The sequence below is a fragment of the Typopeltis vanoorti genome, chromosome 15 (assembly GCF_054136105.1).
Source record: "Typopeltis vanoorti isolate ZY-2024b chromosome 15, IOZ_Tvanoo_1.0, whole genome shotgun sequence".
Classification (NCBI taxonomy): Eukaryota; Metazoa; Arthropoda; class Arachnida; order Uropygi; family Thelyphonidae; genus Typopeltis; species Typopeltis vanoorti.
Genome location: NC_143563.1, coordinates 17675609 through 17694213, shown reverse-complemented (window position 1 = coordinate 17694213; position 18605 = coordinate 17675609). Strand labels below are relative to the sequence as shown.

Genomic DNA, 18605 nt, shown 5'->3' with positions numbered 1-18605 from the left:
TGAGGTGATATGGGGGAAGATAAGCTATGAGTGAATATTCTTTTGCCAACATAAATGCACGGTGGAGAATCTCATATTTGGTCACTACATGAGTCGTTTGCTATATGTTTTTTCCTCAATCATTAAATTAATTGGTTTTAGACTATGGCTGTGAGTCGGTTATCTTCAGGTCCTCTAGTTTCCCCCTCACAAACTTTCAAATTGATCCCAAACACATTTAATGGTGGTTATATGTACTTTCATCATCATCATCATCATCATCATCAAATTCCTGGGGTGTACAGGATATGACAGTACTACATGAAAAAATTACATCATTACTAACTTCCTATCTACAATTTTCCTCCAAATCAGTCTGTTACTTGTCAAGACTCCAACATTATCAGATCTTATATTTCTATCGTCTAAGGCACTTTGTACCGTATCAATCCACCTATATCTTGGTCTTCCTCTGGGTCGTTTTCCTGCCAACCTGGCAGACAACTTGTTTTGCTGATCTTTCCTCTCCCATTCTATTTAAGTGACCATACCATCTGAGATTAGCTCTGCTAACGCATTCCTGGATGCTGACAACAAGTTCTTTCCTAATATCCTCATTTTTAATATGATATTGCCATTGATGCCATCTGTTCACGCCTCTAATCTTTCTCAGGACTCTCATATCTGCGGTCTCTAGTCTTTGGTCAAGTGTTTTACTTCTGACCCAGCTCTCAGATCCATAAGTTAAAATTGATTTGAACACAGTCTTGTATACAGCTAATTTAGTGTTCCGACTAATTTCTTTCTTATTCCATATGAATTTATTCAATTGACTTCCCACGATACCAGCTTTGCTGATTCTGTTGTCTATTTCTATATTTAGTTTACCATCTTCAGTAAAAATTGTGCCTAAGTAGCTGAAATGTTTTACTTGTTCCACAGGTTCTCCATTCACAACACAGTTGACATTTTCAATGATTCTGCCTATTTTCATTGTCTTTGTCTTTTTATTGCTGATCTTCATACCATATCTATTACAACAGCTATTCAATTTAGTCAGAGAATCTTGCAGACGTGTAGCGGATTTATTTAGATGTATAACATCATCCGCATAAAGCAAAGAGCTGACATTAACATCTCCAATTTTGATATCAGGTTTAATACCACATTCCTTCATAATGTGATCCATATAGATAATGAATAACAGAGGGGATAATGTACATCCTTGTCTCACACCAGATTTAACATTAAACCATCTTCCTGTACTTCCTTCAATTCTAACTGCTGACTCACAACTCAAATAAAAACTAAGTATTGCTTGATATAATGCCCCATTGACACCATATAACTGCAGCGTATTGAATAGCTTCTCTCTTGGCACCTTGTCATATGCCTTTTCCAAATCGACAAAACTTAAATACAGATCTTTGTTATATTCCCATGCTTTCTCGACTATTTGTCGTAAAGTGAAGATCTGATCCTGACAGCCTCTATTTGGCCTGAATCCAGCTTGTTCTTCACCAAGCTTTTCTTCCACAATTCTTCTCAACCGTTTCTCAAGTATACTTGCATAGATCTTGCCAGGAACACTCAGTAGGGAAATACCTCTGTAATTCTCACATTCAGTTTTATTTCCCTTTTTATATATGGGTACTATGAGAGCTCTACTCCAATCATCGGGAATTCGTCCCTCTGTCCAGGCTTTCTGAACTATGCAGTGCATAGTTCAGAAAAGTTCTGTAAGACTTTTATACCACCATACTTCAGCATTTCTGGTCGAATATCATCTACTCCTGCTGCCTTTCCACATTTCAAGCCTTTGATGGCTTTTTCTACTTCAAGTATGGATATGTATTCCTGACTGTATGCCTATTGAGCATTTTTTACCACTGTGCTATCACTGCTTGTTTCATTTAGCAGTTTTTCAAAGTAATTACTCCATACTTCAAGGATATCTTTTTCTCCGGTTTTTATGTCACCTTTATCATCTCTAACTCCTTTTACAGCACCCTTTCCTCCATTCCTAAGCTTCTTCAACAACCTCCAGAATATTTTGCCACCTTCTTGATATTTATTTTCTATATTCTTGCCAAAGTCCTCCCATGACTTTTGTTTAGCTAGTTTTACACACTGTTTAGCTTTCTTACATTTGTCTCTGTATTCTGTAAGAGTAAAAGCTGACTTATTTGCCAGGAACTTTTGATATGCTTTCTTCTTTTCCTTCACTGCCTCTTTAACTTCCTCTGTCCACCAGAGAGTTCTGATTTTTTTATCCTTGCACACAACCTCACCACATGCCTCTCTGGCAGAATCAATCAATGTTTTCTTCAGAGTTTGCCACTGAATCTCCAAGGTTTGATTCCTGTTCTCAAACTCTTTCATTTTCTTTTCATTAATATTTCTGTATTTTAGTCTACAGTTCACATCTGAGAGCTGCTCAACTTTTATTTGCTTTAAAACTTTCTTACATGTTATTCTTTTCAATATGAAATTCAATTTTATCCTGCTCAAGACTAAATAGTGATTACTTCCAATTTCAAATCTTCTGTACACTCTGGTGTCCTGCACCAGGGAGAAAACATCACTATCAACAATAACATAGTCAATGAGACTTTTCTTATTCCTAGCCTCTTCTCTCCATGTGAATTTGTGCACATTTTTATGTTGGAACATGGTGTAAGTAATAACCAGTCCATGTCCTGAGCAGAAATCCAACAGATATTTGCCATTATTATTAGCTTTGCTCTTTTCTCCAAATTTTTCCAAAATATTTTTGTATGTCTCACAATCATTTCCTACTCTGCTATTTAGATCCCCAACAAGGACCAACTTTTCCTTTTTCATTGTGTCAGTTGCTTTTTCTAAAGCCTCAAAAAATTCCTCCACTTCTACCTTAGTAGAACCTTCTGTGGGACCATAGGCACAAATAAGTCTCATTGTCCAGTTCCCCTTTCTCATATTTGCCCACATTACTCTACTTGAGACTGACTGCCATTCGAAGATTAGCCTCATATTTTGTGTTGAATACTATGGCTACTCCTTCTTTTCCTTCATTGTCATTGCCTGAATATAACATTTTGTATTTATTGCTCAGAAAGATCTCACTAGTTTTGGTCTTTTTTGTTTCAGTCACCCCTATTATGTCAATCTGGTACTTATCTAATTCCTCAGCTAGCTCCATTTCTTTGCCATTCAGGCTTCTTATCTTGATAGTACCGATCTTTAACTCTGGTGATGTTGAGTTGGGGTTTGTTTTCAGATTTGTTCCAGTAGCTGACTGTTCGCTGTTCGCCCTGGTTCCTTGGCAAAAACAACGGGGCCTTGTTTAACCGGGCGACGCCCCAGCTGGCATGAAGTTTTGTCATGTTGTACCATCATTTTTTATTTTGGTTTAACCAATAAGAATACAATTTGGTCGGCTAAATCCCAAATTGCCAGCCCATCCTTGTTCGTTCAGTATCAAAGTAGATACCCAACAGGGTGCACCACGAGAAGGTGAGGATTGGACAATAGGTCAGAAGCCCTGGTTGGTTCTCCGCATTCTTTTAAAGGCTATGTGGAGGTCTCCTCTCAGTTATACAGCTTTGACCCTTAAGCACCCCCTCCTATATATATTTAGTAGTAAATAAACAGAAGATATTTTTAACCTAGCTAAAGCTGCCAAAAGATAATTTTTATTTTTATTTCTTAAAAATAAATCCATTGGTTACTTTACTGGTTCAATAAAAAAAAAAAATCTGTACATCTCATACTGATTGATAAATAAAAAGCAAGTACATTTATTATCAAATCCTATTATATATCAAACCTAATCTATACTGGCTTGCACTCTAATGCATTTAGAAGGTATTCTCATATTAGAGGAGAAAAGTACTAAAATGCACAGGAAGAAAGCAGCAAGAAATTGATATTTATGGTACAAAATGTCATCAACATCAAATATGGAAAGTCAGCTGGAGTAGATGATATTTCATCAAAAATGCTGAAATATGGTGGCATCAATATTCTACCATGGTTACATGGCATAAATGAATAGGTTTATTCAGAAGGTCAAATTTCAGATGATTGGAGCCAACTGACTTGATAAACCTAATTTAAAAGGCATAAAATAAAACTTCAAAAATGATCTAGGCAAGCAAACCAAGAAAAGGGCACAAAAAAATTTGGAGGCAAACTAAATGGGTGTAGACCAAAATAGAGTTGAACAAGATCAGCTTTTAACCTACTGATGCATAACTGAAAATCATGGGAATATTAGCCAGTATGATTTGCCAAGTTGAGCATCTCCACTCTGCAACCTGCAGGTTGTGGGTTTGAATCCATAGGTATGGTGGTTTGTGAATATACAATTTGTACACAAACTTCATTATTCAGAATAAGGCTTCCACTCTTCTCATTGCTGGCATGAAGTAGCTAGAAAAATTATCCATGCTTGGTTTCTAGAGAAGGGTCACCTAATGATCTAACTCTTAACCCCACTGAAGACTGAAGGAAGCGCAATGTTTAATGTTAAAAAAAAGTAGGAAGCAGAGGTGCATGCTTTATCCACCATTATTTAAAAAAATCTACATGGACCACATCATGAAGGAAAGTGATTTTTGGCTGAGTGCTCACTTCACTAAAATCTATGAACAGTATAAAGTGCTATGACTATATTGGATTTTGTATAAGATGAGTCTCAACCCAAGAAAGATCATACAGGTATTGTAAAGAATGTATAATAGCTTCAATGTACAAAAGTGGTGCAAAAAACCGATATATCAAACACAGACCTATAAGTATCTCTAGTGATTGTGAAGATTTTAGAGAAGGTAAGAACCTGCATAACTTCGCAAAGAACAATATGGGTTTACTCAACGGAGGTCACACTTTAGCAATTTGCTCACATTTTGTAATAATGTTACAGCTGAGTTGGACAAAGAGAAAGCATCTATGATTTTCTCAAATACCATATTCATGTGGTACTTGAAAAGATACTGCATGAATGGTTGTTGCATAAACTGGAGATTGTGGAATTGGAATATAAACCATTGACTTGGATAGGTGGGTGGCTGACAGAAGGTATCAGAAAGTGGTATATGGGGGGGAGGGTCTTCTACCGGATTTAAGGTGACCAGTATTGTACTCTAGGGATCAGTCCTTGAACCACTGTTGTTCAATCTATACATTGCCGATATTGGGAAGGACTTGAAAGGAGATGTTCAACTTGCAATGGTGATGATGATGCAAAGATGGGCAGGACAATCAGATATGCTACTGATTTGAATAAGCTGGAACAGTAGACAAACAATAATGGGTGGCAATTCAATATTAGTAATCTCAAGAAAAACAAAAATAATTATATGTACAAAGTGCTTATAAGACCAGTATTAACTTATTCCTTGAAAACTGGGTATTATCAATGGCAGATGGAAGACTGTTAGGTCTACTGGAAAGAAGGTTCTCAGACATATTTTTGGAATATGTTCAAGAGAATGGGATGTGGAGAAACAGATACAATTATGAAATGTATAGATTATTTAATGAGCTAAACATTATTAAGTACATTAAAATCAACAGATTAAGTTGGGCAGGGCATATTATACACATGGATAATAACAGAGTTGTTAAGAAGATATATTCCATGCTAGGCCAGAAAGAAAAAGGAAGATTGGAAGACTTAAACTGAGATGGGAAGATGGAGTGATCCATGATATTAAGACTTTGGAGTTGCAAATTCATTGCTAAGTTTCTCCAGGAGAAACTTAGCAATGAATAAGGCTGGCAGGCAGAAGTTTCTGAAAAAGACCAGGGCCCCAACAGAGCTGTTGAGCCAATGATGATGATAATTAGCAGACTACTATTACTGCATTATATTTTGTATACAAATATTTGTATTTAATATATTCCAAAGAGTAAGGATGTAGTTTTTTCATTGAAATCCTAATGAAACCTTATGGCATAATCAAAAGAATTATAATATGTAAAAAACCGAGAACTAGTACAAAAATATCAAACAATTTTACCGATCATCGTATGCTAAGACATCATTCACTGTTCATAAGTACAGTAAAGTAATGTGTGTCAGCAGTAAGTATAAAATTTGGAGTCTTAATAAGTGAGTATAGCACACAAAATAAACATCTTGATGAAGTTGGGGGGAGGGGGCAATTCCATGCCTCCTTTGGCCATTCATCAGAAGAAAATGCCAGCCCGGTTGGCCAAGTGGTTAGCATACACGCTCTCCAGCCAAAAGGCTGCGGGTTTGAATCCTGCCATGGACATGGATATTTGTGATTGTCTCTGAAAATACTAGTGGGGTGGTGGGCAGTAGATGCCATTAGTGCAGTGAATGCAGCTTGCTGTTGTTGGTGGATTGTGAGGAGACAGAGAGTTGTAGAGTAGGTGCCCTTTCTTGATGAATCTTTGGACTCCTTGTAAGTTTATGTAATAAAAACAACAACAATAATAATAATAATAGTAAACATAGTTTATTATTAATGTTATTTTTTTTTTATAACAAACTACAACGATGAGACGAGATCACTCCCTGTACACACCCAAAAATAAATGAAATAATATACTCAAATACATTTCAACAAGTAAACTCCATTATATGATTTCCATCATTGAATTGTATACATATGGTCTCCCTGATCTGTAAATGCCACTATATATATGCAACAACCTTCAAAAGTTACTGATGTTTACAAAAAAATGTGTGTACTTATGAAAATGGCAAATAGTGTATGTTTTATGCTCCAAGAATATGAAGAAGTAGTTCAAGATCCCTAGGCAGTCAACTGCATGTTGTTTGGTTCACTTGCTTCATATAAATGAGCCAAACAGTTTAAAAACAAAAGAAACTGCTCTTGATATAAGAAACATATCTAGAAAGAGAACTTATATAAAAGAAGAATTACAAATGAACTTGTTTTAATTATAAATATTGCATTCAGGTGAAACCATTTTCAATCTAATATTTGATTAATATAAAAATATATACCTTTTCTTAATCCCCTGCAATTACGTGCACTGAAATAATTTTCTCTAAAAAGTTGGACTAAATTTCATTATGTTATGGGATGATGAGCAAAACAGAAGTTATTTATCAAATCATTATATATATATATATATATATATATATATATATATATATATATATATATATATATATATATATATATATATATATGCCAATGAATTAATATGATAAAAATTATTTACATTATCTTACACTGGGCAACTCCTGCAAATTAATTTAGAATTTAATTATTCTAAATTAAATCAATTTAACAGCATGTTCCTTTTTGGAATACATTTTTTAAATATAATCAAGTCTATTCATAAATTCAACTCTGAAGGATAAAGAATAACTTTAAGAACAATAAAACTGAATAGTTTATAATCCAGTTGTATATCCTGCAACTTATGCGACAACCCTCCGTACTGTAACCTGTCAAATGCATTTAAAAAGTCCAAAAAGTATCACAGTGTATCCATTCTCCTTCTCTAACTCAAATATGACCCTCCCTTAGTAAACCCATGCTTTTCATGTCAAAGTATAGATTTTCTGTTAACCAATTTCTCCATGTGATCTCTTATCAACTTTTTCAAAATCATTACCATCACTCCAGAGATATTGATAGGTCATTATTCAGACACATCATTATTTGTATCACCCATGTGCAGTGGGATTATCATACATTCTTTCCCCCTCCTGTGTAATATTCCATATGCTGAGACTCATATTATAGAACCAAGTCAAAGGCACAGCCAATTCAGCTGAACACTCTTTTAGCATTCATGCTGATATCCTATCAGCCCTATTGCCAAATTCTTATTCAGTTGATGCAACAGCTCCCTCACACACCCAAGTTTCTTCTTTCAATATCGAAATAGAATTGAGCTCCATGTTACATACACCAGGTTGATAACTCTTAGCAAAATTGGCATTGATATTTGAACTATGTCTTCTGCACCTTCAACTCACATACCATTGAATTCATTACATTTTTTTTTTTTCACCATTTTTTCTTTCACTTGCATAAAGATAGAATTTTTCTGGATTGTCATTTAACTTGCATAACTAGTTCCTTTTCTCGGACTTGGCTCTCCTGTGCCTTATAATTTTTATAATTGATGCCTTCATGTCATCTTTTTCTTAAAGAATCTTGCTTCATTATAAGATTGCACATCCATTTCACTCTCATTTTATCTATTCTCTGAACTCCAGGGATACATTCCAATATATATATATATATATATATATATATATGTTGCATCATTTAAGTATTTTTTTTTTATGCTTCCATACATTGCTAATTTCCTTCCCATCTATATCATGGGATCACACCTGGTGTTCTTGTCAGTTGGTCATAATTTCCTGCTTTTGTAGTTCACCATGTAATATTTTCTGAATGATCACTGAAACCCCTCTGACACTCCTTCACCATCGTTTATTCTGTCACATGCTTCTTGAGGAAGTCATCTCACAAGAGCTCAATAAATTCTTTCATTCCAAATGTTTGATGCTATTCAGTCAGTGTTTGGATAATTAACGTCACAATAAAGCAACCAATTAAAGTTGATTTGGTGATACATTTCATTGTCACCAGCATCTGATCCTCTAGATCTGTAATAACACTCCACCATGTATTTGATCTTATTAGCCTCCACCTCACACCAGATAGCTTCTCACTGCTACATGGAAAATTGTTACTGGTATTGTAGCCATAGCTTTCTACATTAACTGGACTCAAATCATTCAATATCATTAGCATTACACACTCCCCTACTCCTACCTTGTCTGTCCTTTCTAAAAATACTTTAATACATCAGAACTGGATGAACGCACAATCATATTCATGATTATGATGGAAGTATAAAACTTCTCAACATTTTCTGATTCCCACATCGTCTGTAATAATTTGTTTCCATCTTGAGATTTTGATAGGTAATTTGTTTTCATACTTTGTTTCACTACTGGCATGCTTTTGTTCAGTGGTATAAGCCTTCTCATTTTCAACTGCATTATTTATGGACTATTTTAATATTGCATTTTCTCAACAAATATATTATGAAATATCAAATACAATAAAAACATAAAAATTAGCAAAAATATTCTATAAAATACTAATTATTCTAATGGAAAAAGCACAGTAGAACAAATAAAAATTACCTATTTTATAGAGCACTAAATGAACTGACTTTCGTGATATAGCTTCAAACCCAAAAGATTCGCTAAGTTCATTCTTTTGCCAATCTAGATGAACTAAGTCTCATTACATAAGGCCAATAATATTATAGTAATAAATTTAATTAAAATCAGCAATAAGTCCAATGAAAATGGGCAAGGAAACAGTTACTTTCCATACACTAACCAGCAACTTAAATTTTGTCTCATTCTAAGAGTAATTAAATGAGAACTGCCAGCTTGTCATCAGTGTAATCACTGGCAGAGGTCATTAGTTCATAGCATGAGGCCAAAACTAAGTTACAGTTGTGTAGATGGATACTATGTGATTTATTGTAGTAAATATCTAATCTTAACTAATGATCAGAACAGTAGACATGCATTATACAAAAGTATTTAAATAAACTTTGACACTCAGATCTGGGGTTGGGTAAGAATCAAAACAGTTGATCAAAGAATAGGCGCCATTGATTTTCTCCTGAGCGTTGAAAGATTAATGAAACAGATATTGGAATGATGTGGTTAGTGATGTAATTAGTATTGCTTTAAAAGACAGAAAACCCATGAGCTTGACTATGTTTGAGATCTGAAAATTTTGAAGAAATTGTTTAAAACGGTAATGAAGTCTTAATTGTATTGGATAGTCAAAGATGAGATTGTAAAAGATATGGTTAAATAATAGCAGCTTTCATTTTAAGAAATTGTGTTTTATATTTTGTAGAGCTTTATAAAAATATCAGTATATCCTACATTTCTGATCTAGGATTACAGTACAGAAGGAATGAGTGAATCCCTTCTAGTGTTTCTTCAACATTTACGAGAATTTGGACTTGTATATCAGAGAAAGGTAAGTTCTCATATTATTTAAGTAGTTTTAATTGCAATGTACTGTTTTCTCGGTAGTGCTGTTTGCAATAATTTTAGGAAAAAACAATATGAAATAGGAGGAAGCATTTTACCTAAATATACACAGTACAGTTCATAAGTTTTAGGACTTGATTTGTCATGTAAAGTACTGGAGTAATTTATTGGCAATGCTCTAAGTAATACCAGCTAATGTCTACAACCCCAGAGAGTGAGGTTAGTTTATATTCAGAACTGTGCAAGTTATGATGTGTAGTGTAATGTCATGGATATGAAAAGTGAACAGAGAATTGTGATTAAATTTTGTTTTAAAGCAGGTCTTTCTAAAACCCTTGAAATGGGGCTCTGAACAGAACTAACATTTTCAAGTGGTATTTGCAATTTCATGATGGAAGACACTTGGTAGAATATGATGAGAAGTGGTTGTCCCACATCAACATGAACTCAGGAAAACATTGCCATTGTTGCTGATTGGTAAAGAATAATCATCAAATCACATCATGGATGATAGCGGAGGTTTCAAACATCCTTAAGAGCATCATTCTTCATATGTTGAGTGGAAATTTGGAGAAGAAGAAATTGTATGTGCATTTTGTGTCACATGCAAAGCGAAGATCGAATCATGTCTTCTTGGAACATTATCGCAATGGCAGATTTAGATGAACATTTTTTTTTGACAAAATCATTATGGGAGATGAAAGTGGGTGTTTTGCCTACAATTCTGAAACAAAGCAACAGATTTCTGAATGTTGGTAAGATACTCCCAGACTAAAGAAATTGAGATTCCAAAAGTCATGCATCAAAACAATGTCGATAATTTTTTATTGACTCTCAAGGAGTGGTGCACAAAGAATTTGTACTAGAGAGGAGAAAAAACAATGAATGCAGAATTTTATGAAGAAGTTATGGATTATCTCCTGAAATGCATTCAACATGGTCATCCCGAAGCATTCTGATCGTGAGATATTTTACTGTTGCACGATAACTTGCTCACTCACAAAGCTACCAGTGTGCATCACTTGATGCACATTTCCAGCTTTGTGAGTGAATAAACAAAAAAGTATCCTCACCCTTTATTATCCCCCCCCCTTACTCACCAGATTTCTCCCCTCTGAACTATTTTCTGTTCCCCAAGTTGAAAATTAATCTGTTGACACCAGTTTGTGGATGTTTCAACCATTTAAAAAGCTGTAACTCATGAATTAAAGACCATTGAACAAGTGGAATTTTCTGTGACTCTCTGAAAACTGTACAGCCATGCTAAAACATGTATAGATGTCAGTGGATCTTATTCATCATCATCATTAAATTACACATGTACCCTCAAGGGGTGTACAGGATATGATAGTACTACATGAAAAATTTACATCATTACTAACTTCCTATTTATAATTTTCCTCTAAATCTTCTCTAGACTCCAGCATTATCAGATCTTATATTTCTGTCTTCTAAGGTACTTTTTACTGTATCAATCCACCTATATCTTGGTCTTTTCTCTGCCAAGTTGGCAGAGAACACTTGTTTTGCTAATCTTTCCTCGCCCATTCTGTTCAAGTGACCATACCACCTGAGATTAGCTCTGCTAACGCATTCCTGGATGCTGACAATGTCAAGTTCTTTCCTAATATCCTCATTTTTAACATGACATTGCCATTGATGCCATCTGTTCATGCCCCTAATCTTTCTCAGAACTCTCATATCTGCAGTCTCTAGTCTTTTGTCAAGTGTTTTACTTCTGACCCAGCTCTCAGATCCATAAGTTAAAACTGGTTTGAACACTGTCTTGTATACAGCTAATTTAGTGTTCCAACTAATTTCTCTCTCATTCCATATGAATTTATTCAATTGACTTCCTACCATACCAGCTTTGTTGATTCTGTTGTCTATTTCCATATTTAATTTACCATCTTCACTAAAAATCGTGCCTAAGTAGCTGAAATGTTTTACTTGTTCCACAGGTTCCTCATTCAAAATATTTGACATTTTCAACGATTCTGCCTATTTTCATTGTCTTTGTCTTTTTATTGCTGACCTTCATACCATATCTATTACAACAGTTATTCAGTTTAGTCAGAGAATCTTGCAGACTTGTAGCTGATTTATTTAGAAGTATAACATCGTCCACATAAAGCAAAGAGCTGACATTAACATCTCCAGTTTTAATAATAGATTTAATACCACTTTCCTTCATAATGTGATCCATATAGATAATGAATAACAGAGGGGATACTGTACATCCTTGTCTCACACCAGATTCAACATTAAATCATCTTCCTATACTTCCTTCAATTCTAACTTCTGACTTCCAACTAAAATAAAGACAAAGTATTGCTTTATATAATGTCCCATTGACACCATATAACTGTAGTGTATTGAATAGCTTCTCTCTTGGCACCTTGTCGTATGCCTTTTCCAGATCTACGAAACTTAAATACAGATCTCTGTTATATTCCCATGCTTTCTCAACTAATTGTCTTAACGTGAAGATCTGGTAGTCTCTATTTGGCCTGAATCTAGCTTGTTCTTCACCAAGCTTTTCTTCCACAATTCTTCTCAACCGTTTCTCAATTATACTGGCATAAATCTTGCCTGGAACACTCAGTAGTTCTCACATTCAGTTTTATTTCCGTTTTTATATATTGATACTATTAGAGCTCTACTCCAATCATCCGAAATTTGTCCCTCTGTCCAGGCTTTCTGACCTATGCAGTGCAGCCACTGTAAGACTTTTATAATACCATATTTCAGCATTTCTGGTCGAATATCATCTACTCCTGCTGCCTTTCCACATTTCAAGCCTTTGATGGCTTTTTCTACTTCAAGTATGGATATGTATTCCTGGCTGTATGTCTGTTGAGTGTTTTTTATGACTGTGCTATCACTGCTTGTTTAGGGATCCCATTTTTTGAAAACAAAAAACTGGGAACAATAAATTTTGTAGAATTAAGGGTTAAGAGAAATAAATTTTATTCGTTAACATTATGTATTTTAAAATAAAAAAATTAAATATTAATTTGAATTTGATTTATTAATGTAGATATCATAAATGTTTATACATACGTCAAATAAATAGAATTCTAATAACAACACTTAAACACAGATGACAATACTTAAATGTTACACGTTACACTTAAATGAAACATTAATAAGTATATGAAATATAAAGACATAGAATAAAGAATTAAAATGTTAATATGGCAATAAAACGAGAACTACAATGTAAATACAATAAAATATAAACAACACAAGCCTTATGCATATTGTGTAGATGCATAATATCAAATTATATAAAAAACAAATTTATAATTAATTTTTAATATATACCTCCTCTTTTCCTTATTCTGCCTCTTCTTGTACATTACAGCTGGTCATTGCCTGTCCCATTTTACTGCTACTTGCAGAATCATTAAATATATTTGGTTGAAGCAGTGGTGCACTCAGGATTTAATCTTGGAAGGGGCCAAGTACTCAAGATTTAATCTTGGGGGAGGGGACGAGCACTCATGATTTAATCTTGGGGGAGCGAGTTCAGTAGATGATTTGAGAATGCACACTACGCATTGCATACGATCTATGACTGAGAATCTGCAGTAATCGCAAATACATGATACCCGTGATCTCTAGCTCGGCTCGGGAAATACTCTGCTTGCCCAAGCCGGGCAATAATTAGTATAGAAATAGAAGATACAACATAAATTAAAAAAAAAAAAAAAAAAAAAAAGAATTTTAACTAGGAAAAGATTTTTGGAAATTTTTCTAGTCTTTTTTTTTCTTTAGGGGGGGAGCCAGGGCCCCTTCACCTCCTCCCTGGGTGCACCAATGGGTTAAAAAATGGATTTTGTCCAAGAGTTGTTGATTCTTAGATACTATATCGAAAAACTCTGAACATGACATGTTTCTGATATGGGTTTTAACAAGCATGATAGATTTAACTGTGTCCAGTTACAAGCGATTCCTTTCATTTGTCCATAACAAATTCATCAACGAAAAAATTCGTTCAATAGAAGCATTTGATCCTGGTAAGGTCAAACAAAAACTTTTATAATTGAAGCTATTTCACTGTAAGTAATTTGTTCCTTTTTAAAATTACCAAAAATTTCTTTCCACCTATCCTCAAGTTTACAACTGGCATTATTCCATTCATTAATTTTATACTCAGTTGCATACATTGGGGTGCTTAAGGGTCAAAGCTGTATAACTGAGAGGAGACCTCCATATAGCCTTTAAAGGAATGCAGAGAACCGACCAGGGCTTCTGACCTAATGTCCAATCCTCGCCTTCTCGTGGTGCATCCTATTGGGTATCTACTTGGATACTGAATGAATGAGGATGGGCTGGTAATTTGGAATTTAGCCAACCAAATTGTATTCTTATTGGTTAAACCAAAATAAAAAGTGATGGTACAACATGACAAAATTTCATGCCGGCTGGGGCGTCGTCCGGTTAAACAAGGCCCCCGTTGTTTTCGCCAGGGAACCAGGGCGAACAGCAAAAAGTCAGCTACTGGAACAAATCTAAAAACAAATCCCAACTCAACATCACCAGAGTTAAAGATTGGTACTATCAACATAAGAAGCCTGAATGACAAAGAAATGGAGCTACCTGAGGAATTAGATAAGTACCAGATCGACATAATAGGGGTGACTGAAACAAAAAAGACAAAAACTGGCAAGATCTTTCTGAGCAATAAATACAAAATGTTATATTCAGGCAATGACAATCAAGGAAAAGAAGGAGTAGCCATAGTATTCAACACAAAATATGAGGCTAATCTTCTTGAATGGCAGTCAGTTTCAAGTAGAGTAATGTGGACAAATATGAGAATCGGTACCTGGACAATGAGACTTATTTGTGCCTATGGTCCCACAGAAGGTTCTACTAAGGTAGAAGTAGATGAATTTTTTGATGCTTTAGAAAAAGCAACTGACACAATGAAAAAGGAAAAGTTGGTCCTCTTTGGGGATCTCAATAGCAGAATATGAAATGATTGTCAGACATACAAAAATATTTTGGGAAAATTTGGAGAAAAGAGCAAAGCTAATAATAATGGCAAATACCTGTTGGATTTCTGCTCAGGATATGGACTGGTTATTACTAATACCATGTTCCAACATAAAAATGTGCACAAATTCACATGGAGAGAAGAGGCAAGGAATAAGAAAAGTCTCATTGACTATGTTATTGTTGATAGTGATGTTTTCTACCTGGTGCAGAACACCAGAGTGTACAGAGGATTTGAAATTAGAAGTGATCACTATTTAGTCTTGAGCAGGATAAAATCGAATTTCATATTGCAAAGAATAACATGTAAGAAAATTTTAAAGCAAATAAAAGTTGAGCAGCTCTCAGATGTGAACTGTAGACTAAAATACACAAAGATTATTGAAGAATAAATGAAAGAGTTTGAGAACAGGAATCAAACCTTGGAGATTCAGTGGCAAACTCTGAAGAAAACATTGATTGATTCTGCCAGAGAGGCAAAAGGTGAGGTTGTCTGCAAGGATAAAAAAAATCGGAACTCCCTGATGGACACAGGAAGTTAAAGAGGCAGTGAAGGAAAAGAAGAAAGCATATCAAAAGTTCCTGTCAAATAAGTCAGCTTGTGCTCTTAGAGAATACAGAGACAATGCAAGAATGCTAAACACTGTGTAAAACTAACTAAACAAAAGTCATAGGAGAACTTTGGCAAGAATATAGAAAATAAATATCAAGAGGGTGGCAAAATATTCTGGAGGTTGTTGAAGAAGCTTAGGAATGGAGGAAAGAGTGCTGTAAAAGGAGTTAGAGATGATAAAGTTGACACGAAATTGGGAGAAAAAGATATCCTTGAAGTATGGAGTAATTACTTTGAAAAATGCTAAATGAAACAAGCAGTGATGACAGCACAGTGGTAAAAAAAATGCTGACCAGGAATGCAGTCAGGAATACATATCCATACTTGAAGTAGAAAAAACCATCAAAAGCTTGAAATGTGGAAAGGCAGCAGAAGTAGATGATATTCGACCAGAAATGCCGAATTATGTGGTATAAGAGTCTTACAGTGACTGCACTGCATAGTTCAGAAAGCCTGGACAGAGGGACGAGTTCCTGATAATTGGAGTAGAGCTCAATAGTACCCATATATAAAAAGGGAAATAAAACTGAATGTGAGAATTACAGAGGTATTTCCCTACTCAGTGTTCCTGGCCAGATTTATGCAAGAATACTTGAGAAACGGTTGAGAAGAATTGTGGAAGAAAAGCTTGGTGAAGAGCAAGTTGGATTCAGGCCAAATAGATGCTGTCAGGATCAGATATTCACTTTACGACAAATAGTCGAGAAAGCATGGGAATATAACAGAGATCTGTATTTAAGTTTTGTCGATCTGGAAAAGGCATATGACAAGGTGCCAAGAGAGAAGCTATTCAATACACTACAGTTATATGGTGTCGTTGAGGCATTATATCAAGCAATACTTGATATAATGCCTCAATGATATTATATCAAGCAATACTTAGTCTTTATTTGAGTTGTAAGTCAGCAGTTAGAATTGAAGGAAGTACAGGAAGATGGTTTAATGTTAAATCTGGTGTGAGACAAGGATGTGCATTATCCCCTCTGTTATTCATTATCTATATGGATCACATTATGAAGGAAAGTGGTATGATTTGATATCATGGTATAAACATGATATCAAAATTGGAGGTGTTAATGTCAGCTCTTTGCTTTATGCAGTTGATGTTATACTTCTAAATAAATCCGCTACAAGTCTGCAAGATTCTCTGACTAAATTGATTTCAGGTCACCTTTATAATCTCTAATTCCTTTTACAGCACTCTTTCCTGCATTCTTAAGCTTCTTCAACAACTTCCAGAATATCTTACCACTTCTTGATATTTATTTTCTATGTTCTTGCCAAAGTCCTCCCATTACTTTTGTTTAGCCAGTTTTACACAGTGTTTAGTTTTCTTACATTTGTCTCTGTATTCTCAAAGAGCACAAGCTGAATTATTTGCCAGGAACTTTTGAAATGCTTTCTTCTTTTCCTTCACTGCCTCTTTAACTTCATGTGTCCACTATGGAGTTTTGATTTTTCTATCCTTGCAGACAACCTCACCACAACCTCACACTCTGGCTGAATCGGTCATGGTTTTCTTCAAGATTTGGTTCTTGTTCTCAAACTCTTTCATTTTTTCTTCAATAATCTTTGTATATTTTAGTCTACAGTTCACATCTGAGAGCTGCTCAACTTTTATTAGGTTTAAAACTTTCTTACATGTCATTCTTTCCAATATGAAATTCAATTTTATCCTGCTCAAGACTAAATAGTGATCGCTTCCAATTTCAAATCCTCTGTACACTCTGGTGTCCTGCACCAGGGAGGAAACATCACTATCAACAATAACATAGTCAATGAGACTTTTCTTATTTCTTGTGAATTTATGCACATTTTTGTGTTGGAACGTGGTGATAGTAATAACTAGTCCATGTCCTGAGCAGAAATCCAACAGGTATTTGCCATTATTATTAGCTTTGCTCTTTTCTCTAAATTTTCCCAAAACATTTTTCTATGTCTGACAATCACTTCCTACTCTGCTATTTAGATCCCCAACAAGGAAAAACTTTTCCTTTTTCATTGTGTCAATAGCTTTCTCTAGAGCCTCAAAAAATTCTTCCACTTCTACCTTAGTAGAGCCTTCTGTGGGGACCATAGGCACCAATAAGTCTCATTATCCAGTTCCCATCTGCGCGGTTAGCCTAGTGGCTTTGCACTTCGCAACCATATGCCTGGGGAAGGAGTGTCCTAGGTTCGATTCCCGTCCACGACATGAGGAGCTTAAGGATCTTCCTCAGCCATAGCTAAGTTAGCCGGTCTTGGGCGTGGGCAGCAGGGTTTTTTCCACCAGTTTATCTGGGGTTTTTCATCCTGCAAGCAGGCAAACCAGCCCTGTGAACACACAGGTTACAGTCATAAATACTTACGGCAAGGAAGGCAGCGGGAAACCACCTTGCTCATAATCATCTCTCCCTAGAATGGTAGCATATAGCTACCCTCCTCTGGAGAATCCAGTTCCCCATTCTGATATTTGCCCACATCACTCTACTTGAAACTGCCTGCCATTCAAGAAGATTAGCCTCGTATTTAGTGTTGAATACTATGGGTACTCCTTTTTTCCCTTGATTGTCATTGCCTGAATATAACATTTTGTATTTATTGTTCAGAAAAATTTCACCAGTTTTGTCTTTTTTGTTTCAGTCCCCCCTATTATGTCGATCTGGTACTTATCTAATTCCTCAGCTAGCTCCATTTCTTTGCCATTCAGGCTTCTTATGTTGATAGTACTGATCTTTAACTCTGGTGATGTTGAGTTGGGGGTGTGCTTTCAGATTTGTTCCAGTAGCTGACTTTTCGCTGTTCCCCCTGGTTCTCTGGCGAAAACAACAGGGGCATTGTTTAACTGGCAACGCCCCAGCTGGCATGAAATTTTGTCATGTTGTGCCATCATCATCATTAAATTCCTGAGTTGTACCGTCAAGAGATGTACAGGATATGATGAAACTTACACCATTACTTACTTCCTATATACAATTTTCTTCCAAATCAATC

General features: G+C 35.2%; 1 protein-coding gene across 1 annotated transcript in view; it reads left to right on the top strand.

The window, feature by feature from the left end:
* The window catches only part of mrn (general transcription factor IIH subunit 4 marionette), a 126719-nt gene that overhangs the window by 75337 nt on the left and 32777 nt on the right, over nucleotides 1-18605 (top strand). The window contains exon 9 of the mRNA XM_090404878.1: nucleotides 9918-10001. Coding sequence (XP_090261004.1) covers nucleotides 9918-10001 — 84 coding nt within the window. The remainder of the gene's footprint in view (nucleotides 1-9917; nucleotides 10002-18605) is intronic.